Raw genomic sequence first — 26,488 nt, 5'->3', positions numbered from 1 at the left:
GTGATCAATCAATTGTAAGTGAATCATAATCTTATCACATCTCTTGTATCTCTCATCTCAATCTCTTCTTTTCTCTCTCTCACTCTCGCAGACTTCCCTCTCTCTGTATCACATCTCCTTTTGTTTCTCTCATTTTTGCTATATCACTATCAGTTACAATCTATTTTTCTACCTATCTCAGTAGTTTATTGTTTTTCTTTTCCCATTTTTACAACACTTCCTTGCTTCTAATTTCATGCTCAGGCCTGGAAAAATGAGCAATTTGGCAATAGCAATTTGGCAATCTCCTTGCCGGGAAATTTGGTCATTTGGGGGAAATTTTGCTTTTCTGGATAAAGAAATACATAAGAAATAGAGTGAAATTTGTCTCTCTTGCTGAGAAATAAAACATTTTTTCAAGGCCTATTCATGCTTCCATCTTCCTCTCTTTTCTTTTCTTTTTTATTCTCTTTTCTGTATGCAAGAAATAAAATAAGTTTTATTTTATTTTAGCAGTTGAAGGTAACCATTCAGTTTTACCTGAAGGGAATGCTACCACATCAAAATCTAAATATCAGGCATGAGAATGATCATCCATGAAAAAACCTAAGTGTTTGAAACAAGCATGAAAAAGTGTGTAAAATAGAGCTAAAAAGGCCAAAAACAGGCTGAAATAAAAGAAAGTGCGGAAATTTGGACAATTCAGGCTTAAACTTGAAAATTCTCATGCCGGAAATATATAATAAATGTAAGTCACGTGTATGACCCTCTCCTCAATACCACGCCCCCTAGGGATGGAGCTGTTTTACCACCAGCACAGAGGATGATGGGATACCAATCACTCTGATGAAGTAGTCATCCAAGACATACAAAACTGTCAGGTCAGTGTCAAAATTTTGGTTTTGTAATATGAAAATTTCAAATTATTTACAATAAAGTTACAATAAAAAAGTGCAACTTACCACTTAGGTCTACTTGTTGACTTCACAACTGGTGACATGCCTTCTCTGTATAAACTCTTGGTTTTACTGAAGTTTACTATGTTAAAGATGACCCTCTGTGAAAAAGATGAATATTCAGAGAAAAATGTGTTTATATAAAACGCATTAGCAGTTACAAAACATGGATGGATTTGTTTGGAACCGGGCATATGCAATGGAATAAATTGGAAGTATTATCTCAGTTGATTACTCTCTACATCTCAATATATACAATGTCTTAAAATCTTTCAAATGAAGATAACAGAACTATGATGGATACAAAAATTGCTATCTACTGAAGATAGCATATAAGATACAAACTTACTATCAACTGAATATGGCACATATCTATTATAGTGGATACAAACTTGCTATCCAATGAAGGTGACACATTTGGCATTTCTCAATGCACTACCTGCTATCTACTGATGATAGCAATAGCACACGTCTATGATGGATACAAATTTAATACCAAAGAGAGCATATCTATGATGAATACAAAAATTGCTATCTACTGAAGATAGCATAAGATACAAACTTACTATCAACTGAAGATAACACATATCTATGGTGGATACAAGCTTTCTATCTACTGAAGATAGCATATCTATGATGAATACAACAATTGCTATCTGCTGAAGATAGCATATGCATAAGAAACAAACTTACTATAACATATATCTATATGGATATAAGCCTGTTATCTACTGAAGATAACGCATCTGTTAAAGACAAAAATTGCTATCTACTGAAGATAGCATAAGTCTATGATAGATACAAACTTACTATCAACTGAAGATAACACATATCTATGGTGGATACAAACTTGCTAGCTACTGAAGATAGCATATCTATGATGAATACAAAAATTGCTATCTACTGAAAATAGCATTATATGCATAAGATACAAAGTCAATGATATATGGTCATTTTCACGGTAAAGGGTGTAACTTTGGATTTTTAACATTTTGATCCGTAGTGTTCTAATAAAGCCACAGAATTCCATGATTTTTGGCCACATAAGTCATCTAGTTAGCAGCTACCTTGGGAAGCATAATCATCTTTGGGATTTACTGCGTTCAGTTTTAGCAGGCTTAAATGTACTTAATATTGCCATTTTGAAAAACTATAAAAAACAGTAACATTTTTGTAAAACCCTGTGTTTTCTTCAGTTAGTTCATGGATAATTTTTCTTATCCTGCAAGTACGGTCATATGTTCAGTAAACACTGCCACATTAGATTTAATTGTGAACAGCCCTGTATTTTTGAGAACCGGACTTCGATATTTGTCGTTTCGGAGGCTTCATTTTCCGTTAACAATTGAATACATGAATACAAAACCCACCCAAGTCCATGGGAAGTGATTTTGAGAGAAAAACCTGTGTATCATTTTAATTCCTTCAGTTATATTTACCTGGTCAATATGGTAAGTTTTACGTGCAAATGAGTGGGTTAAACTGTATTAAGTATGACGATTAGCATTTCAGGGACTTCGTGGGGTTCATTTTAAATTTTGGACTTGGGTGGTTTTTTGAATCATATACAAAGACAACAATGTTTGAATGAGATTACCACTAGTAAGATAATACAAAATAAAGCACACAGGTATGTATAATGTTGGTAAGCATTCTGCCATGTAATATAAACCACACACTTTCCTTTATTAAACCCATTTTTTTTTTTCAAAAGTCACTCTCCAGTAATGAATGTGTTACAAGCGGACTTTTAAACATACTGGATTTCAATCAATGTGTTACAAGACTCAAATCATGGACTTGAGTTATTCTTTCATACATGCTATTTTTCACATGCCCAATAGACACAGTGGATGAATTTGAGGTGTTTTTTTTCATACATATGACAGGCCTATGCATAGCAACAAATTCCCACGCTTAACTCAATTTGGCCACAGTATGGACTTGGGTGGGTTTTGTATTCATATATTCAATTGTTAACAAACTTTGTGGGTATAGCTTTGGTTCATAATTCTTGGTTATTTCTTCACTTCTTCTTGATTCATAACAGTTGATATCTTGAAATGGGTAACAAAAATTAGTCGATTTGCAAGCTTTTAAAATTTTTATAAAATCTTGACTTCAAAGAGCCGATTTTCCGTTAACTTTTTTGAAGCCTCCGAAACAAACTGTTCAGCAAGCTTGGGCAAATATAAATAAAAGAGCTCATCCAATCTATTTATCAAAATGCAGCAAAGTAGATCCTCAAGTCACTTGTTTTTAAATTGTGGAGATATATATCACCGTTTGAAAATGGGATCCAATACAAACTTTCCGTTAACAATTGAAGCCTCCGAAACAAATGAAGCCTCCGAAACAACAATAAGGTTAATTATCATCTATGCATATCTATATTGGTGTGTTCCATATTGATATCTGCATTGTAATTGTTACTTGATATGTGCAGAATGTCATTAATTTAAAAAAATTGTTGATATTATGGTTAATGTTTGAAAAATATACTGATACCCCAAAAAGCCTGTTTCGGAGGCTTCACATGCAAGTTAACACCATACTTAACAAATGGGTGAAAAAATTAACATGTGATAAATCTACAATATCTGCCGCATAGAATCATTGATTCAATACACACAAGAAAATAACAGCTTAGATGATCCCAACAGTGTTGTTTTCAAAAAAACTACTTCTGCAATGTTTAACCATTGTTAACATGAAGCCTCCGAAACAAAAAAAATGACTTGATGTGATAATTTAATTTTTGTCACAACTGAAATTCAATACTTAGAAGCAAAGCATGAAAATTGGTAATAGAGAGTTCCCGTGTTTTCAAGCGGAACGGACTACAATAGTGTTTATAACGTGATTCGCACCGCCGTATTCCTCATTCCTTTGATTTGGTCAATGACCCTATTGGTGCTACATTCTACAAAATAACATTTGCTAATTATTGCGCGAAAGTGTTGGTATTCTGAAAATTGTAAACGGAGTTTAGGTTTCCCTCCAAGATGGCGGGTAACCCAAAACACGGGAACTCTCTATAGTGATATTTTTTACCTATTTTTTCATGTCAACTTGTAGTAGTTAGCCAAATATTTTACTTTATGATCACCTGTGTTGTTAACTGAAGCCTCCAAACACAAATCGCTTGAATTGCCAATTCTAAAAATAACTCCAATTTCTGTGAAACTTGGCTGGGAGGTTCCTTTCATCAAGTAGTATTTGTACATGAAGTTAGACATTCAAATTATTTTAGGAACCCAATTAAAACTTTAAAAAATATGTTTAAGGTTGGGAAATTTCCATTGCAAATGACACTTGATGTTAAAAATTTTCAAAACTGCAATTACAAACATAGCAAAACATGGTATAAAATTTAACTTATATCTGTTGACTTACTTTGGAATGGGATTTCACATGTATTCCAGCTTTCATGTCATAATTTTCTGAGCTTATGTAAAATACATTTTTTTCTTAGATTTTAACCAAAATGTTATGGAAATGTCAATTTTTTTATTAGAAATCAAAAGGTTTAAGCCTTGAAACATTATTTTACTGGAATTTAAGTTGCTTCTATGCATGATTTCAGTAAACAGAAACATATTTAAGTGGTTTGAAATTTTGACCCTAAAAATCAAAAGTTACACCCTTTACTGTGAAAATGACCATATACAAGCTTGCTATCTACTGAAGATAACACATATCTATGGGGATACAAACTTGCCATCTACTGAAGATAGCACATATCTACGGTGGATATTAAGTGTGCTATCTTTTGGAGATAGCACATTTGTGTATTATATATATATTTAAAATGCAGGCATGAGAATGGCTTTTTTTAAAACTTTCTGAAGAAGTGTGTGAATTCAACATTAAAAGGCCCAAAACAGGCTGTGAAAAAAAGCATAAATTTACACAACAAACCTGCCTAAAAATTCTCATGCCTGAAAAATGTGTGATTTAAGGAAGACAGCATATGTGATACAAAAAACAAATGAACACCAGACAATATTAACACCAGACAAGATTCTTCTTTGATGATCAACAAATATGAAAGTCTTAATGGTGACCATGCATAAAATATTATACTAATGAATCTTTTTATTATATAAAATCTCACAATTCTTTTAAACAATAAACTTGCTACAAAATATAGTAAACCATCTTTTATTATCACAAATAGTCTGCATTCTTTTCAATTCTTTCAAATGTTAATACTATATGACCCACTCTTAACAAATCAAATACACTTCCTTATTAAACTGGTTCTTCTTATGTGCTTTCAGTATCCGTACAGCAGCGTAAGACATCCACTCACTTTTCCTCTTTTAAAACGACTTTCTCCAACAAAAATGTTTCCAAATAAGCAGTTTCCTCATTTCAATTTTACCTCGGGCTACTGTCTATAAAACAATAAACTTGTGACTTGCCAGACTCAATGACGACACAATTTTACACTTGCTAACTAACAACATGCTCATCTATCAGGGTACAGTTCTTTAACCCCAATACATCTGTACATTCATTGAATGACCTTTGAAAATTTGGGTACAAAAACTCATACTCTACAACTTGACGTCAAATTTTGCTCTATGATTGTTTAATTGAGGTTATTGAACTATGGCATTGGGATGAGGCCATTGTGGTCCATAGTAATTTGCTAGTCTTTACACAACCGAAATTTTCAAGCTTATTACCGCAGCACAAATATAACATTATGCCTTTCAGAGTATCTTGGCAATATTGATAAAGGTGTACTTTTGGTACAAATCCATGTGTATTTTGTCTTTCACATATCAGTGATGAAACATACCTTCATTTTCATAAGGCCTTAACCATGAATTAACTCTCTTACATAGGGTCCCTTAATAATAGCAGATTGCTATTCCAACATGTTTTTATTCCAAACCATTTCTATTTCAACTTTTCTGAACACTAAATTATTTGTTCGATTTTTGTTTCAAGAAATTATTTCTCTTAAACGTTTTTAATCCAGCCAAAAAAAATAGTTTTTTCCCAAATAAAAATTTCTGAAGATAGAGGGAAAAAGAAAACCTTTTGGAATAATTACTCTTCACAACAACCATGTCCAAAGTATGCTTCATTTATGAGCAACCAGTTCAAACCAATTTTATTTTTCCTCCATCTCATATCCTTTAACCTTAACCGAGGGGTGAATGGTTTGCAGACCAGATTGGTCAAATTTATAGGTCCAGAGTGAGCAGACTTTCTTGTTTTGTTACAAAATACATTATAAATTTAAGTTTACTATCTATGCAAACTGGAAAAATTTATAAACTATCAATCAGTTTGTTTGATTTACTTACATCTTCTGTTTAAAAGATCATGGGTCCAGTTCCACACAAGAAATGTGTAAGATCAGTCTGCAGCCTGTTGGGCTATTCCATTTATAATCCACACTACCCCTGTGGAAGATTTTGGAAGCATCTTCCACATGGGGAGTATGTTTTTCAAATGTAATTGGTCATTTTCAAACCCATACTCCCCTGTATTATGGCTTTACCTATATCTTCCACAACTGGAGTGAGTATTTCAAATGGAAGTTACCCAATTGGCTATTCTATTTGTAACTCATACTCCCTCTGTGGAAGACTTTAACTAAATCTTCCACAGGGGTAGTGTGGATTTTAAATGGAATATGCCATTTACATCTCATTACAGTAATGAGACTAGAGTTGAATGCATCTTACTTTTAAATGCAAATGTAAATTACCAGTGACCCATTATAAGCACTCAGTGAAATCTTTGTAAACTGATATGTGTGAAACCAAATCTCAAACCTGAAGTTCTACACAACACAATTTATAACACCTCTTAAGTATGATACTGAAAAAAGCAACAACTCCCTCTTGACAGGTTAGCAAGGGTGAAGAATTTCAAACTACTTAACCCCATCCCATCACCAAGCTTGCTGTAAACAATAAGCACTTCAGAGTTTGTGCTAATAAGGCTATCTATAGACCACATCATCAAATCTAGATTATAAACACACTAGGTGTTACGTGCCCCATTTGTCCCTTTGTGTAGCTTGTACTCACCCTGTAGGCTGATTAGAAATGAATCTGCTCTTCATGATACTTGCATGGACACAAAACATCAGGTCTTTTTTCATGGATCTTAAACTTTGCAGGGCCCCAATTTCAATGAGAATCAGAGAATTGGTTCTTGTAATGATTGTCGTAACACTAACAGTTAGTTGTGAGAATCATCTTCTCTCATTCTGCGTGTTTCTACTGGGGAACGGTTGGCGGGTAATGTGGTTTAGTTTAGAGTGTTACCGGTTAATGTGCCCAGTGGAAACAGATCGGTTCAGAGTGATGCGGTGTGGACACCCGGCAACCGTGATCCACCTCATGAGGTAGATGATGTGGTGTGACACACGTTATTTCTGCCAGTGGAAACACAACGGTTAACGGTTGCTGGGTGTTGAACATCTTTTATGTTGATTTCATGTATCACATCGTGACCTTAAAAGCAGCTTGGGGTCAGAAAAATACTATCAGTACTTCCGGTACACACCGCAATCCTTATTTTAAGCGCCTGTAGAAACGTGGTGGTTGTTGCCTGAATCGGATTGTGGGTTACCGGGTAATACCGAGTAAAAATACAGAGTGCTCAGTGTAAACACGCAGATTGAATCATCCAGCAAGTGCAGTGATTTGGATGGATTTTGATTCTCGCAAAATTAGACAAAATTGCAGCCCTGCTTTGTGTAGATAGCTTAAATTCTTGCATACAATATGTGATGACAGGTCTGTTCCCACAAAATGAGCGTAAAGTCACAAGTTGGGAGTTTCGAGGCATTCCAACTGTTGAGTTGATGTTCTATGTTTGAAGACACCAGTATGAGGACAGATATAGAGTACAGCATATTATGTCCCCATTCACAAAGAGCATAAGACTGACTATACAAGTGTCTTCAAACAAAGAACCGCAACTCAACAATTTGAAGGTATTAAAACCACCAACTTGTGACTTTATGCTCATTTTGTGGTCACATATACTATGGTACTATGAGTACATGCACATGAATGTATCCTTTGATCATCAAAAAAGTATAATTTGCCGTGCAGATTTATCAAATTTACACAGCTAAAATGAACAGAATTTCATGCTAAATGACTAAAACATAACTTTTAGTTTATTAATCGCAGACCCTTGGAAAATGGATAAACTATTGCTGTGTATTTGTTTACATGAAGTTATTTTGTTCATAACATCCTGGTGTCTAGTTTCACACAAGAACTAAGTGTAAGATCAGTTGTTAGCCCATTTATATCTCATTACACTTCTAAGCGTTAATGCATCCTTCTTTTATGCAAACGTAATTCTTTGTGACCCATTACAAACACAGAGTCCAACCTTTGTTTAATTGAGATCTGTGAAATCAAATCCTGACCCCAAACTCTTTACAAAACACTTCTCAAGTATAATAATGAAAAAGGAACAACTCTCATTTGCAAGGTCAACAAGGGTAATGAATTCCATCTACTTTGCCCACCTCCTCACTAAGCTGTAAACAATAAACACTTGTGAGTTTGTGATAATAAGGCTCACATCACACCATCAAATCCAGATTATGAACACATTAGGTGTTACGTGCCCAATTTGTGCCTTTGTGTAGCTTGTACTCGGCCTGCAGGCTGATAAGAAATGAATCTGCTCTTCATGGTACTTGCACGGACACATCATTGAAAAAGGCAGTGTTTTTGTGGATCTTAAACTTTGTGTAGATAGCCCAAATCATTGCCTCCCTGCCTGCAAGAAAGCTGCATGTACAATTGCACATCTGAGCTTTGCATTACTATTTAAAGCCATAATGTATGATCTTATCATATAGAATTGGTTCATTTTCTTGAAATCCGATTTTCAGCTATATTGGTAATGTTTACACATGTCCAAACTTGGAATCAGCCAAATTTGTTGTGTTAAAAGGTCAACAAAACAAGAGAACTTCATGTTAAACTGACAAAATAGACTGTATGCAATACAACATCACTCATCCTCATTTAAATAAGATTCTGTTCACCAGGAGACCTCAACGGGGCAATTCCCATGAACATACAATAAAACAGATGATAGGTATGATTGGTTGTGTCCCCCAACATGGCTACCATTTCAATTGTTATACCATTCCAGCAGGGTTAGCAGTGACCTGCTGAGTCCAGGGTCCAAATTGGGGATAAAGGGGTCCAGGCATCTAATTCTACAGACGTACAAAATTAAGAGGTCCAAATCACAGGGACCTGCCAAATCAAGGAGTCCTGGACCCCAAGACCCCTTAAAACGCTGCCCCTGGATTCCAGTTAGTTTATTGCATAGGATCTATAGCCAGTGGGTGTCATTTACTTTACCTTTTTATTTTGGCTTAAAATGGACAGAACCTCTTCCTGACAGTGATTATTATCATTTCAGCATTTTGTATACCAAGTAACAAAATTAAAATTTGATGGAAATCTACTGATTGAATATCGAAATCTCAAATCATCCGATGATGTCTTTGAAGATTTTCACTAATATAAGTAGCTTACATTTATTCAAAGGTACACTACTTACTTAATGCATAATATTTCACTCTTATAGATTTTGAATAATGCAAGCTTAAAAGTAACCTGAATCGTTACAACACCGGTGCTAATTACTTTGCATAAATTAATGAAAGGAGCTCACTAACGAGTTGACAGTTACTTGATGGGTACTTGTAGGTCATCAATATGTCCATCTTAATGTATGACCACTCACGGCTCGTTTCAGCTGGACGTTTGTTTATCCTACTACATGGAACCTTTACACTTGAAATCATCTCTGACATAAATATACCGCCTTGCAAAGTAAGTTCAGAGATAGGGATCCCTCAACACATGGAACACCTGTACCAAAAGTGTTCCTATGAGAGAAGAAAGTGAAACAATTTGTTTAATTTTAAATACATTTGTACAACCACTTAAACCATGAGAAAGAGTAATCCTAAAGTGCTTTAATTACAGTAAAATTTAGAATTTTTATAATGCGGTTTTATTTACCAATTCCCCTACAGAGCTCGACAGTGAAGCAGCTGTGGTTTAATACCTCATTATTTTGGCTTAAAATGATCAGAATACCTCCTTGATAATTGTTACTAATATTATGATGGGGGTTTTTTTTGTTGGTAAAAAATAACAAAATTAAAATTTGAACAAAATCATACATTTATGCTTTACTTAAAATGCTTATAAAAGTTGTGTTAAATTCTCTACATAGTACGGTCTCTCTAATGTAAAATGCTAGGCTTTCCAACAACAACTTCAGTTTCCTCCAGCATGCTAAATGTTCTTGTGAAGGTTCAATTATTTCTATAGCTTATGACAGACAAGAGAATGATCATCCATGAAAAAAACCTGAAGTGTTTAAAAAAAAGCCGGAAAAGTGCGTAAATTTGGGCTAAAAAGGCCAAAAACAGGCTGAAAAGGAAGGAATTTGGACAACAAAAAGTCTAAATTCAGGTTTCCAATACTGTTTGTAAGTTGCTAATGACAAGCTGACAACCCATAAATGACACATGGACAATGTAATGAAACATGGACAATGTAATGTGGGCTTTACCTTGCAACACCAACATACATTCATAACCTCCGCGTATTACGCCATATATGCGTCCCAATTAAATTGCTCGTTAGATGATATACGCACATCGGCGCGGAGGTTATTGATATCCATCAATGACCTCACAGTATGCTAATGACTTCCGCGTAGTGCGCATCTGTTGCGCCGAACTCTACACGCCAAGCACGCAATTACCATATTTGCACATGGCGTGATTGCGCAGTGCTGTAATTGGTAAGTCCGTTTTAGCCTGTTCGACTTTTTGAAGGGCGATATAATATGTTTTGATAAAATTTGTATTTTCATCAAATTTCGGAGAATAAAATCTTGAGATTTGGTTGAGTGATGAGTTAAAAGTGACGGTTATGAATTTGGTTAATAACTTTGCATCAGTTATATGGTAGGGCATTGTGAAAAATCTAAACATTTTGCTTTGGACCTCGGAATATCCTCGGGGCTCGCCTCGGGATATTCCTCGGTTCCAAAGGCAAAATGTTTAGATTTTTCACAATGCCCTCCAAATAACTAATGCGCAGTTATTAACCTATAATTATAAAAATCACTCAGTACTGTCACTGACAAACATATCAGAATCACTTCACTTTAACATCGTACTACAGACCATTTTTTAAATATCCCTAAGTGACGTCCCGTGGGAAGTCAAATTGAAGCACGGCGTGACTAGCAACAATCAACCCCAGACCCCAACCAGGTCTGTTGCAGGGTGTCATGAATAATCATGAAATAAGTATGGACATGGTGTCACTCCTCCTTGGCATTAAAACCACTCAACTCAGCCGATAACAGGTGCCGGGACAAGCTCTTACATCACAACTACTGTACCATCATCCTACCACAAAAGAGTGTATCTGACAGCCTTGTGGTCAGATTTTTTCAGACAGGAATCTGTTTTAAGGCAAAAAAAAAATTGTTTGTTTGTCCACGTCCGACCGACCGTGTACCCTGGTCCCGACCGTGTCTTTTTTTTTTTTTTTTGGAAATTTTTCTTTTTTTTTTTGGATTTTTTTTTTTTTTTTTTTTGGAATTTTTTTTATTTTTTAAATTTTAAATTTTTTTTTGGCATTGATGGGACATCGAATAAAACAGTGGTTAGTATAAATTTAAAGAAAGAAAATGTAAAGAAAATGAAAAGTATAACATGCAGAACCATCTGAAGAGTTAAACCAGTTAAGTGCTGTGTGTTTTGACTTATTTACCAGTCTTCAAATTGTCAGTTTCAAGTGCAATATCTGTAAAAAAAAAAAAAATCCGACTTTTTCATAAGCCTCTATGGACAAAGAAACAAATTTTTTTTGCCTAATCAGAAAGCAGAGCTCTTTGGCCATCAACGGTACTCTACTCTACAATTGCGGTCTTGAAAAACAATCCTTCTTAGTTTCTAGTTTGTGTAAATATTACGGCAAAGAGTAAAAGCTAAAGAAAGACAATAGTATGCAGATTATGCTTTACAACACATAGGATTGTTTGATCTCCCTGGTATGGTTAGCAGATACTTTCTTTTGGCTTAACAAAATTCTTGTTGCAGGCTAACAGAATCTCCTTTTGCAAAATGTATATCTTAGTAGTTAGGGGTGGGGTATGAGCGTTTGGACAGTATTTATTGTGGGACATTAGAGCACATCAGACATATCGAATTGCATTCTGAATACTGAAGAATGTCCTTCTGATATCAAATAATTTTGATTTTTGAAATTGCAATGTAATACACATTTTATGGCAAATGATTAAAAATTGATATTTTTGATATTTAACAGTACTCAAGTAAACTTTATAAATCTGATGATTTATACTTAAAGTGTATGTAGGTGGGGTGAAAAAGCAGACGATCAATTAAATTTTTGACCTTTCAGTATTGAAGATATGGATTTTTTCCCAAAACACCAACAAAAAATAGGTCTTTTTGGGAAAAAATCCATATCTTCAATATGAAAGGTCAAAATTTTCAATTGATCGTCGGCTTTTCCTCCCTGCTACATACACTTTAAGAATATGTCATTAGATTTATAAAATTTACTTCGGGACTGTTATATATCAAAAATGTGAAAAATATCCAATTTTAATAATTTGTCATAAAATTTGTATTATATCGTGAATTTCAAAAAATTAAAATTATTTGATATCAGAAAGACATTCTTCGTATTCAGAATGCAATTGATATGTCTGATGCTCGCATGTCCCACAAAAATACTGTCAAAACGCCATTCCCGATCCCTTAAGACTCTTTTACCATGGTCATTATTAGCTGACAACTTCTCTTTTCATAAAACAGTAAGGCCCTCATTCTATAGTTAGCAGTACTTGACTTGTGGCTATACTACCATTAGCCTTGTTTTTGATAGAGGTCTTGTAAACAACACACTATTTTTCAATGCCTGTTAGTGTTTTACTAAAACACCATCAAAACCTACTACAGGTCTTTTGTACCGGCCAGGCTTTTGAACAAGTCCATTTATGCGCTACTAAATGCTGGTAAGGCAAATTCAATAATGAAGGGTTACATGAAACCAGGTTGTTACATAATACCAATACAGGAAACCAGGTGACAGTTCCCAGTAGCAGTGCAAACATCAGTACTCTACTTCTGTGCTGATGAAATTGGCAAAACCTTGGCCAATGCCTGAATGTGTTAAACTGGTTGCCACCAAGTAAATAAGATATGCTACTTTGTCCGCAGGCCCGCAATCGTGAACCCCTGTACTTGTAGTTCATTCCTGTTTAGGGGGAAAGGGTGTATATTATTACCAGGGTTGTGGTCATGTCTTGATAGATGTGTAACTTGCTGTAGCTATTGACAATGACTTTGAAGATATGTCATTTTCCAGACATTTTCTAAGACATGCTATCTACTGAAGACAGAACATGTCTTTGATAGGCTACACAACTTAATATCCACAAATGAGAGCAAACTATATCTTAGATTTACAAGATTTGCTATCAACAGGTGATAACAGTGATATATATAAATGTTACTATCTACTAAAGATAACACAATAGCATATTGTGTCATGCATAGCCTGACCTACAAGCCAGAGGACTTACTATCTACTGAAGACAGTCCTCCATGTCATGCACAGTCTAGCCATGAGACTTGATATGTTGACACAAGACTGTCATGCATAGCCTAGCTACCTAGGTGTGTCCATGTACTAAGACTTGCTATCTACTGAAAATAGGACACTGCATAATGCACAGCCTAGCAACAAGACTTGCTATCTACTGAAGATAGTCCACCATGTCATGCATTGCTGATGGCACACCATGTCATGCACATGTTGATACAAGACTTGCTATCTACTGAAGACAGCACACCATGTCATGCACAACCCAGCCACAAGACCTGATATATCCACACAAAACTTGCCATCTACTGAAGATAGCATACCATGTCATGCATAGCCTACAATCCCGGTCATAATTGTTCGAACACTTTAACATGAGTACTTCAATATGCCCCCATTCCCCCCGATCAATGTTGTTGGTTGGTTTTTTCTTGGTCATGAACCCCTAGAAACATCCAACATTGATTGGTGGGGCAGGGTTGTAGTAGTAGGAAATGGTTCAGACTTCACATCAAAGAAAGCGAAATTTTAATATGTCAAGTAAACAGTCCTACTTTGACACAAGTGTTCGAACTACTTTTGTTCGGGATTGTAGCTACAAGATTTGGTATATCCACACAAGACCTGCTATCTACTGAAGACAGCACACCATGTCATGCATAGCCTAGCCACAAGACCTGGTATGTCCACACAAAACTGGCTATCTACTGAAGATAGCATACCATGTCATGTATAGCTCAGCCACACGACTTGGTATAACCATGACGACCCTGGGATTAAGAGGCGAGCGCGCTAGCGTATAGACCAAAAGAGGACTTCCCCGTCAGGTCTATAACACTAACGCACTTATACCTCCGTGACATAACCACACAAGACTTGCTATCAACTAAAGATAGCACTCCATGTCATGCACAGCCCAGCCACAAGACTTGGAATGTCGATATAAGACTTGCTATCTACTGAAGACAGCACACCATGTCATGCACAACCCAGCCACAAGACTTGATATGTCCACACAGGACTTGTTATTTACTGAAGATACCCAGCAAACACAAAACGTTTTCGACATCATTCGCAAAAGGTTATAAAAGGTTGTCAGAAAACGTTTACATGTCGGGTTATATAAAGGGTATATTAAGAGTATAAAACGTTTTCATAACCTTAAAAAACATTTTTTGATAATCAACTGCTCAGCAAACAAAAAAAATGTTTCACAGAAAACGTTTAAATGTCGGCTTATATAAAGGGTATAAAAATGTTTTAATAACATTCCAAAAACATTCTTGAAAACTTGATACAAAACATTCTAAACAGAATGTTATTTTGGGTTTGAATAAATATTTTGCGAAAAATGTTTGCCCAAAATATTTTCAATAACGTTTGAATAACGTTTTCATGACCTTTATATAACCCGACATTTAAATGTTATTAAAAGGTTTTGAAAAAAAACATTTTAAGAACATTTCTGTGTTTGCTGGGTTCAAACATTTTAACATGTTATTTAAGTATTGACACAATATTTGGCAAAAATGTTTACAAAAATAGTTTACAATAACATTTTTTGAAAACATTTAAAAATATTGTTGTAGTGTGTTTTCATACAAAACGTTTTAAAACGTTATCATGACCTTTATATAACCTGACATTTTAATGTTATTAAAACGTTTTTACCTAAACCAAAAGCCAAAATATAACTTATTTAAAATGTTTTTAAAACGTTTTTGTGTTTGCTGGGTAGCACACCATGTCATACATAGCCTATCTACAAGACTTGATATATCCACAGAAGACTTGCTATTTACTGAAGATAGCACACCATGTCATACATACCCTATATAAAAGACTTGGTATATCCACAGAAGACTTGCTATCTACTGAAGACAGCATACCATGTCATGCATAACCTAGCAACAAAACTTGGAATGCCCACACAAGACTTGCAATCTACTGAAGATAGTACAACATGTCATGCATAGCCCATCTACAAGACTTGGTATGTTGACACTTGACTTCCTATCTACTAAAGACAGCACACTGTGTCATGGACATCCCAGCCGCAAGACTTGGTATGTCCACACAAGAATTGCTATCTACTGAAGATAACACACTTTATCTTCGCCAGAAAAACACTTGCTATCTACTGCAGATAGCAGAAAAAGGTATTCGATTGATATGACTTGCTATCTCATGAAGATAGTACACCATATCTAAAATAGTATTCATAAGATATGCCTGAAATATTAAAGAATCCAGTTTAATTATTAAATAAAACACACAAAAAATCACACAAAAGGACACAAAGATTTGAGTTCTATTTGCCTTATTAGCTTGTCCCAGTACTTACCGTAGAGTGTAGACTTACTCTAACTTTTTTGTAATGCATCTTTATGGTATATTTGTTTTATGATATTTTTGATCTATTTTACACCATCCCCCATTACCCACAGGTTTATCATGTGGGTGTTCTTGATGGCTAGTGTATCTTATAATGCATGTTTAATATACCTCTATGATTTTAATCTTACAGCTAACTCCGCACAATAACCCTGAACCACAGTACTTAAGCATTCTAGATAAACCCAATTTACTTAGTCTAGAATTCATTTCATCTATTTACCTAGTACAGTTCAGACCTGGCCAGCAAAGATAATAAATACCTCACTTGCTACTGTCGAAGTTTTAGGCAAACTATACAATGAGTATACACAGAATCTAAAGATACCCACTGACTTTGAAAATGAAAGCAATATATTCACACAATGCATTGCAAGAGGACATTGTCATTTTAGCATTTGAATTTCAATTTTTAGCCATGTTTTGGTCACATTGCACTCTAGCAAACAATTCAGACATGTTATAAACTTACAAAACAAAACTAAGATCGTCAGTCACAACACAATGGCATACGTGACGGACAACATGCATTTCCAAGCAAAATGTTTTTGAAAAATATGCTGCTAGTATTGGAGTCGATACTCCTCCACTGTTATCTCTCAGTGGTTCGATTCCATTTGAAATTTAAATTATTAAACTGTATCTTTAATAGTTAACAAGGATTGTTGGTCTCAACATATAGTGGCATACGCGGAGGACAAAATTAATTTCGAGCAAAATGTTTTTGAAGGATATGCTACTAGTATCGGAGTCGATACTCATCTACTGTTATCTCTCAGAGGTTTTGATTCCATTTGAAATTGAAGTTTAAGTTTTAAACTATTAAACTGTATTTTTAATAGTTAACAAGGAATAACTATTATAGGTTATAACTAAACCTTTACGCCACTATGTGAAACGGAAAATGGAAAAATTGGAAAAATCACTCTACACCACTATGTGACATGTGACTATGTGACATTTTTGTTGGTCTAACTTTTTCAAGAATATCGACAATATTAAGTTTTCACTATTGTCTATACACCATGTTACTCAAAGAAAATACCTAAGTCAGAGCAACTTGAGAACAGCAGCTCCTAACACTGACCTTAATCCTAACCCTAACCCTAACATCCAAATATCTGAATCCTAATCCTAATATAACCACAATCATCATTCTAATCCACTTCAATCTTATGTTAAACCCCAATATCTGACATAATCCTAATGGTGTGACAGCTCTTTAGTTCTGACCCAAAGGTATGCTCTTGTGGCTAAACCCTATACCTTGATGACATAATTACAAACCATTCCTATTCAACATCAGTTTTGCTGAAATGCATTATGGTCTAGCATTCATTCTCCTCTTTCTCAGAGCCTGAAGGTACCTGTTGACTTCCAATGCCAGTGGACTGGCAATTTGAATTCATTTATACAGCACTGACCTCTTTCTCACTCATCAAAGTGTTGTTTTTTGGTCCTCTCTCACTTAGAATCAATTGCGGAAACAACTTGTATTATAGAGAGAGGACGAGTTCCATGGATGACATTAAAACAAAAACTGGACTATGAAAGCGTTATCAAAGCCATGACATCCCCATCTCAGAAATGTGTTTATTTTTTGTCTCTCCACTTTGTCAGAACTTAATGGTTCAAAGCCACTTTGTCAAAACTTAATGGTTCATAAGTTTATTTAACTGACCATTAACTGAAGTTGCAAGGTCAAAAACCATGTTCTTAGTCCAACTGTCTGGCTCAAATAATGAGTATGTAAGTTACATCAGTAAGAAGTCCAATTGTCTATGACTCAATAAGTGCCCAACCCAGAGACTTTTCAATTTACAAAATAATGTTGTACCACTACTATTAAATCTTAAAATTACACTTTCAATACCATGAGTTCCAATCACATCCTAAATGCAAAAGGATCACCTGCTATCAGATTTATAAGGGATGAAATCAAAACTTGTCTGGCGGTTGACCCGCGTTCCATTGTTTAGAACAATAGAAACCGGCTCCAAATGGATGGAACCGCCTGGAACCGGCGGCCAACCGCCAGTCGAGTTTTGATTTCATCCCCAAGTCTATTTCAACATAGGACAATCAACTTCAACAGGCTGTTCCTTTGATTTGCATACAGGGGCAGGGGTGGGGGTCTGTAGCCTTTGCTCCATCTCCACTGATCCTCGACATTGAAGCTTCGCATATCTCTACTATGACACCTATACACTACTGCCATTCTTACAATTCTCCTGATTTCTTAATTATGTGATAAAAATCTAAAATCATCATCATTCCATTTCACTTCTAGAGGTTCAGATCCCTTAGAATTTCAAGCTCAATCCAGTCCTTCAGCCCTACTAACTATTCTTACCATATCTCTGATTGGCTTAATACATGATATAGCCCACTTTGTATCCTAGAGGTCAATTATTTGGCCAGTAATGCCCATGGGATTATGAGTGATGGGACTTGTGAGTCAAAGATTTGATAATCTTCCTTACAACAATCTCTACATAAAAGTTACAAGTCACAGACATAAAGGAAATGCTTTTAAAAACTATGCACCTACCCAAAAATAACTTCCTTATTGGGAAAATTCAGTCCACTCCATCAAAGCTAATGTTTTGATAACATATCATGCATTTACTTCAATTTACATAAAGCAGCAAAGACTCTTATTTTTGAGCATACATAATAATGTAGCAAGCAAACATGTTTTGGCACTTCAAACTCATGTTATGAGCCATAAATGTTACTTGGTACTTGAGGCCAGACAGATAATGGTCATACTACGTGAAGAGTCTTGAACCAAACACAGTTTTGCTTCAATACGTTGGGTTACTGCATCCAACCTAATTAGCACCCTGGGCACTAAAAGTCATTTCAAGGGGAGATGCTTATTATTTCACTGTGTTTTGAATGTTAAACTCAATAACTTGTGTGCAAATTTCAGGATGTTTAAAAGAAGTGAACAGAACAAATGTCACAGCACACGTAACTCATGTCCAACTCATTGTCCTCTTGTTTATAGACAAGAATTTCACATGAATGAACACAGCTTGATGAACGCCTGCGTTTCTGCCACCCAACCATAACAACAAGCCCACACAGGGGCCACCAGGCGCGGCCTGCGGATGCATGTAATTACACAGAAATCTAAATGGCACATTGTGTAAATTCAATTCTGATTTTTTTCACAGAATTAAAACCAGAGACCCAGCACTCCCTATACGGCCACGTACAGCAACACCATCAGCTAGGGTTTTTTTCGGATCCTTGCAGAAACGAACACAAACAATTCTGCATCATCTAATGCGCAATAGGTATCGCGTACACCAACTATCAAGTGCGTCTCTCAAATGCATCTAGTATGCAATGTCACTCTGAATGACAACGACTGCCTTGAGCGCATTCGGGTCCTAGTTCTCTGGTTTTAATTCTGTGCATTTTTCATAACATATCATATGCAAGATATGGTTAGAGTACCTTTCTTCTTCCACAGGCAATTAACAAGACAATTTGTGGACAACTTGTAGAAAATGTGATTGAAGAGATCATAGGTTACAATTTACAATTAACTTGATATCAAAAAGGTTTGGGGATATATCTTGTTATATACAAGATTCAGCTAGTTGATCAGCTTATAAACTCGCCATCATGAAATTATGTGGGTTCCATGTGATGGTTAGCATGCGACTAGAAAGGTCAAAGGTTAACACACACTAAAGTCATGTCACTAAAATCTTAAAGATATCGAAATAAAAGGTCATGCAAGACTCACCTGATCAGACTTTACATTCTCTACGGTGAAATTGAACCAAACTCTAAAGCGTGGGTTGCACGTGTCTGGACGTATGAACAAATCATACTCAAACTCTGTGATGTAATCTACCCGGCCCAAATTACCTGTAAATATGAATAGAAAAATACACAAATATGAACATGATTGTATTTCAAACAGATCTCATTACTAAACTATGCAATGAATGCTTTTAAATTGTCATAAGGTACATCATCATGTTGCAAAACAAAATCTTAAACTGGCTAAAATGTGACACTCTTATGTCATTTGCAGTTATATTCTACAAGATGTAATCGAGCTACCCTTCCAAAATCCCCTATGAAAACAAAATCTTAAACTGGCTAAAATGTGACACTCTTATGTCATTTGCAGTTATATTCTGTAAGATGTAATCAAACAACCCTTCCAAGATCCCATATGAAAGAAAGTAAAGAAAAACAAATATGAAATGGTTGCATATCCTGGTTCAATTCCTAGGTCCATCTCATTTTGACAAACATACTTTTGGATTTTACTCCCAAACTATGCTTAATCTCAAGTAAGTACTGGCGTCTCACTTTGTGATTTGTAATTATATCACTCATACATAAATTCTAGACAGTTCATTGGTTGATTGCCATTTATCATTTTTACCATCAGCCTCTCTGTGTGATAGTTTTTACCATCATAGTGCTGCGCCATACTGCGCCTGCGGCAGGCCGTGCGCTGACTTTTAGACTCACCGATTTAGTTACGGGGTGGACACCAAAATGTGAAGTATGTCACGGCAAAACATGGTGTTATGTTGATGAAAATATGTATTCCCTATCTTAAATAGTATTTTTAAGTAATAGAATTTATATATGAGGGATATAAAACAAATATTAACTGTCTAAATTTGTGTAATGGTCAAAATATAATCACTCGGTGACAGATGTATTGCTGATCAGCTCGTAATAGGCGGTACTTATAACATTGTGAATTGACATAGAATGACGTACACAGTGTTACTTGTTGAATGTTCAGGAATAGTCGCCAATTGGCAATCATTAGTCATAGTCGCGACTAGATCGCCAAATATAGTCGTGACCTCGACTATTGGCGACTTAGTCGTGCAGGCCTAATACACACAGCTGGGCGCAGCATCTACCTACACTGCACTCTGCGGTACTGTGTGACTGACACATGCTTTTGTGACTTTACGCGGGTGTATGTTTATGTTGTTTATGTTGGGAATTTGTTGAGTCGCACGGTAATAAAAACCAAATAATTCTCACCTAATACAAGCTTATAATAGTATATAAAAAAAGCACAACTATTCATTCGATACAGAAACAACTAAGATAAGAATGGATTATTCTGGTTGAAGTACATACACCCCCTGTGGAAGACACAAGCTTAATTTCCCACACAGTGGGTGTGAATTTCAAATGGAAGCACCCATATAAGTAACCCCCGTTCGAAATTCACACGCCCTGTATGGAAGATTAAAGTCATAATGTCTTCCATGTGGGGTGTATGGATTTTGACTGGAACAGCCCAATGTAAACTGTCACTGTCCACTCATACTGGACATTAGCTAAGGAGTTGACCATTATGACCAATGCCCCAAGACTCAACTAGAAAACCAACAGATTTCTGAAATGAGATACCTCAAACAATGTACTCTGTTGGATTAAATATACCAGACAGCAAGCAAAAAACTTGTAATTACCATTACAATTTACTGGTCTACTAACATCAAATTCCTACTAGCATTCCTAGCAGCATAATATGATGTTCCATAAATGTTTCTAAGCCCTTATAATTAGCTCAAAGAAAGTTAAATTTATCTTTTGAAAATCTAATCTCTAACTAGCTAGCTATTAGCCTTTAAGCACATTAAGCTCATGTTCATTTTCTAATTATGTTCCAGGGTATCATGATTTTCTTGCCAGGAAACGGCAGAAGCAGACATATTTTCTTTTATCATGTTATGCCAAACATTCTGCTGTGTGCCAACAATCATACAATACCATATGACAATCATGTCTGAAATGCACACATGATGATAAGATAAAAATGTATCAGGGCGACAAATAAGGCGACCCTAAAACAGGTCAAAATTCCATGGGACCTCATATATTATTGTGGGCCAAACAAAATTCAAAGTTGGGATAAAACTTCAGATAGTTATAGAATAAGGGCAGTAATGTCTATTTTTAAAAGAGAATTAAAGAAAAGTATAGGCTGTATCAAAATGATTGGCACCCATCAGTTTTTGGTGTTTATTGACAAGCCGGCTTCTTGCATGCAACATTGGATCCTCTTGAAATGCCCAGAAATTATAGTTTTATAATCTTTTATAACATTCATCTATAAATTAGAACATCCTATGTTGTATTTTGATATGATAGTCTTGTCCATATAAATCATTGGAAACTGATGGGTACTAATCATTTTGATACACCCTGTAGAAGACATGAAAAAGTGATTTTCAAAAGGCATTTGTTCCACACAGGGCCAGATTTATTTCAAGACAAGTTATAGGCACCAGGTACACCACTGATTTTGAGAAAAAGTTGAGAATAATTTAAAATCTTAACGTAATGATACGGCTAACCCGAGATCTACACTACTAAGTTTTGCAAGTTTTGAGAACTTCAAAATTTCAGGCCACAGTTAACTGAATTGTCACACAAAATTAAATTAAAAATTGAAGTGCATTGAAATGGCTTCTTTAGGTGCTCGTCGTTCTAGACACTAGGATCCACAACATGCTCATCTATCATGTCTATCAAGGCACAGTTTTTTAACCCAATACATTTGTAATATTCATTGGCTGACCTCTGAAAAATTGGGTACAAAAACTCATACCCGGCAAGTTGAGGTCAAATTTTGCACTATGATTGTTTAATTGAGGATAATGAACTATGCAATTGGAATAAGGCCATTGTGGTCCATAGTGACACAAAAGAACAGACATCGTCTGCTAGTAGAAACTCTACCTGATATCCGTACCTAAAAGTGAAATAAAGAACTCGACAAATCTCTCAACAAATTAATCAAAAAACTACTGGTCAAAACAGTGCAAAACCACCATCCACAAACACATAGGGACAGACACATTCACATATATATATGGTAACTCGACTCCTATGTGCTTAGCATGTAATAAGTGGCCAACGGTATTACTTTGCACATTATCCCCATGCTTGGGGGGTTTTGTCGAGTTGATGATACCAGTATTAATTGCATGGCACATCAATTTAACAAGTAGACGTCCACCGAGCAATGGGATAATAATTGACCACTTTAGGCCATACCACGTTGAATACAATTGGTCTTGGTGTGATTACTACGAGGTATCAACGATAGGCTTGGATTGTACTTGGCTACGAACCCTTCTGGGAATCTTGGGTGTTGTGTAATACCCTGGTATCAGTCAGTGACAATATACTGTCATTTCTTTTGACCATCACCGTGGAAAACTTGCTGAAAACATGTTTCATCATCGGATTTGTTATTTGATTTATTTTTAAAAACCAGACAAATCTGTTTTTCTTTTTTTGCAAATCCTTGTTAATGGTAGTTCTTTTCAAACATGATCACAATCATATGTTTTTGTTTGTGCATGTGTGTCTTCTGCATTCAATTACTACTTCAAATGTTATGCTTAGATGGTACTGAACATTTTGTAATCTTATATTAATCAAAATATATGATTTTGCAAGGTATCTTCTCAGGAACTCCTTAACCAATTTTTAAAGCAGTTTTTGTATCAATATCATCTTTTGTTTATCATACAAATTCTAGTAACCTTGTATGTCTTCTACAAATAAAAACTGCACATGCATTTTTATGTCATCATTTCATTTATTACAAATTCTGGTAATCTTGAACACCTTAACTCTCTCCATGTTGGTGTCGACGGCAGACGACAAGTTCCAAATTTTCGAATTGTATATTTTCATGGCGCAGACCATAAATATTTGTAATCAACATGAAAAATGCATTAAAATGAGTACAAACAAGCCTAGTATTGATTCAATGGTTCTTGAGATAATTCTTAATATTTTGAAAAAATATCTCAAAACTTGGACTTCTTATGTCAAAGCCTTTGGCTAAATATAAAAACTAAAAAAGGTTCTCTATGTGAGCTTTGAATACAACATATGAGTGGTTATCATGTCTACCATATAACAGACTTCTCCTCCTTTATTGATGGCTTCCGGCTTATTATCTCATGTGTATAATACACAGGAAATGGATCTGAAGTTGCCATCAGTGCACATGTCCAGTTTGATTTTGAACTTTATCTCTTTATTGGTTTTCATCTTTTGATTTCTGGCATTTTGGTTGCTATAAATCATAGCAACTGTTTCTCTGATGCTTTGTTTGTTTCAGAGGTGGTCATAGCATACGTCACTAGACTTCTGGTCATCTCCTCTATAATGATATCTACAACTTCATTTTAGTGATTATTTGATGTAATTGCATTCGGCAGTTAGATAATAGAAAGGAGTATACATGCTATCAACCATATATAGCTGATGCTGTAGTTAACTATCAGCAGTAGATAGTAGATGAAGTAGTGAGTTATCAGCAGCAACTAGGAGATGAAGTAGTGTGCTATCAGTAGTAGCTAGCAGATGAAGTAGTGTGCTATCAGCAGTAGATAGCAGATAAAGTTGCTAGATGCTATCGGCAGTAGATAGATGAAGCAGTGTGCTACAGCCCTCGAATTAACCCATGGCACCCATGGCATTTTGCCGTGGGTGCCCACCCCCACTGCCGTAATGCCCTCAAAATATGTCCTTTACCCAAGGCAGTCACTTGCTGTGCCCTCTAATGAAGTTGCCGTCGGTGCCCCAGCCCTGCGCCTTCATTATAAAATCATCTATCTATGTTTGTGTGTGTTTTCTTCACTTTTGAGAAATTGCCTTGGTGCCCTTCTCAAATTTTCAACAGTTGCCATGATGCCCTCTTGAAATATTACAAACTGCCGTGCTGCCTTGCCTTTTCAGTGAAAATCCAAGGCAATTTTCAAATTGCCCTAAAAAAGTTGCCGTGCCCCTTCAGATCCTTAATTCGAGGGCTGGTGTGCTATCAGCATTAGCTAGCAGATGAAGTAGTGTGCTATCAGCAGTAGATAGCAGATACACTAGTGTGTTACCAGCAGTAGCTAGCAGATGAAATAGTGTGCTATCAGCAGTAGCTAGCAGATGAAGTAGTGTGCTATCAAACAGCTGCTAGCAGATGAAGCAGCATGCTATCAACAGTATATACCAGATGAAGTAGTGTGTTACCAGCAGTAGCTAGCAGATGAAGTAGTGTGATATCAACAGTTGCTAGCAGATGCACTAGTATGTTACCAGCAGTAGCTAGCAGATGAAGTAGTGTGATATCAACAGTTGCTAGCAGATGAAGCAGTGTGCTATCAGCAGATGAAGTAGCATGTTATCAGCTAGTAGATGAAGTAGTGTGCTATCAGTAGTAGCTAGCAGATGAAGTAGTGTGCTATCAACAGCTGCTAGTAGATGAAGTAGAGTGCTATCAGCAGTAGATAGCAGATAAAGTTGTTATGCTATTGGCAGTAGATAGATGAAGTAGTGTGCTATCAACAGCTGCTAGCAGATGAAGTAGTGTACTATCAGCAGTAGATAGCAGATACACTAGTGTGTTACCAGCAGTAGCTAGCAGATGAAATAGTGTGCTATCAGCAGTAGCTAGCAGATGAAGTAGTGTGCTATCAAACAGCTGCTAGCAGATGAAGCAGCGTGCTATCAACAGTATATAGCAGATGAAGTAGTGTGTTACCAGCAGTAGCTGGCAGATGAAGTAGTGTGATATCAACAGTTGCTAGCAGATGCACTAGTGTGTTACCAGCAGTAGCTAGCAGATGAAGTAGTGTGATATCAACAGTTGCTAGCAGATGAAGCAGTGTGCTATCAGCAGTAGATAGCAGATACACTAGTGTGTTACCAGCAGTAGCTAGCAGATGAAGTAGTGTGCTATCAGCAGTAGATAGCAGATACACTAGTGTGTTACCAGCAGTAGCTAGCAGATGAAGTAGTGTGCTATCAGCAGTAGATAACAGATACACTAGTGTGTTACCAGCAGTAGCTAGCAGATGAAGTAGTGTGCTATCAGCAGTAGATAGCAGATACACTAGTGTGTTACCAGCAGTAGCTAGCAGATGAAATAGTGTGCTATCAGCAGTAGCTAGCAGATGAAGTAGTGTGCTATCAAACAGCTGCTAGCAGATGAAGCAGCGTGCTATCAACAGTATATAGCAGATGAAGTAGTGTGTTACCAGCAGTAGCTAGCAGATGAAGTAGTGTGATATCAACAGTTGCTAGCAGATGCACTAGTGTGTTACCAGCAGTAGCTAGCAGATGAAGTAGTGTGATATCAACAGTTGCTAGCAGATGAAGCAGTGTGCTATCAGCAGTAGATAGCAGATACACTAGTGTGTTACCAGCAGTAGCTAGCAGATGAAGTAGTGTGCTATCAGCAGTAGATAACAGATACACTAGTGTGTTACCAGCAGTAGCTAGCAGATGAAGCAGTGTGCTATCAGCAGTAGATAGCAGATACACTAGTGTGTTACCAGCAGTAGCTAGCAGATGAAGTAGTGTGATATCAACAGTTGCTAGCAGATGAAGCAGTGTGCTATCAGCAGTAGATAGCAGATACACTAGTGTGTTACCAGCAGTAGCTAGCAGATGAAGTAG

At 36.1% G+C, this 26,488-nt stretch overlaps 1 protein-coding gene across 1 annotated transcript in view; it reads right to left on the bottom strand.

Moving 5' to 3' along the window:
• LOC140160713 (cytosolic carboxypeptidase 6-like) overlaps positions 1-26,488 on the bottom strand; it is a 230,224-nt gene that overhangs the window by 182,052 nt on the left and 21,684 nt on the right. Inside the window, exons 3-4 of the mRNA XM_072184008.1 lie at positions 19,773-19,897; positions 942-1,036 (exon numbers count right to left, since the gene is read on the bottom strand). Of these exons, the coding sequence (XP_072040109.1) occupies positions 942-1,036; positions 19,773-19,897 (220 nt within the window). The remainder of the gene's footprint in view (positions 1-941; positions 1,037-19,772; positions 19,898-26,488) is intronic.

The sequence above is a fragment of the Amphiura filiformis genome, chromosome 1, assembly GCF_039555335.1.
Source record: "Amphiura filiformis chromosome 1, Afil_fr2py, whole genome shotgun sequence".
Lineage (NCBI taxonomy): Eukaryota > Metazoa > Echinodermata > Ophiuroidea > Amphilepidida > Amphiuridae > Amphiura > Amphiura filiformis.
The sequence above is the reverse complement of the archived record's forward strand: the minus strand, read 5'-3'. Positions and strand labels throughout refer to the sequence as shown.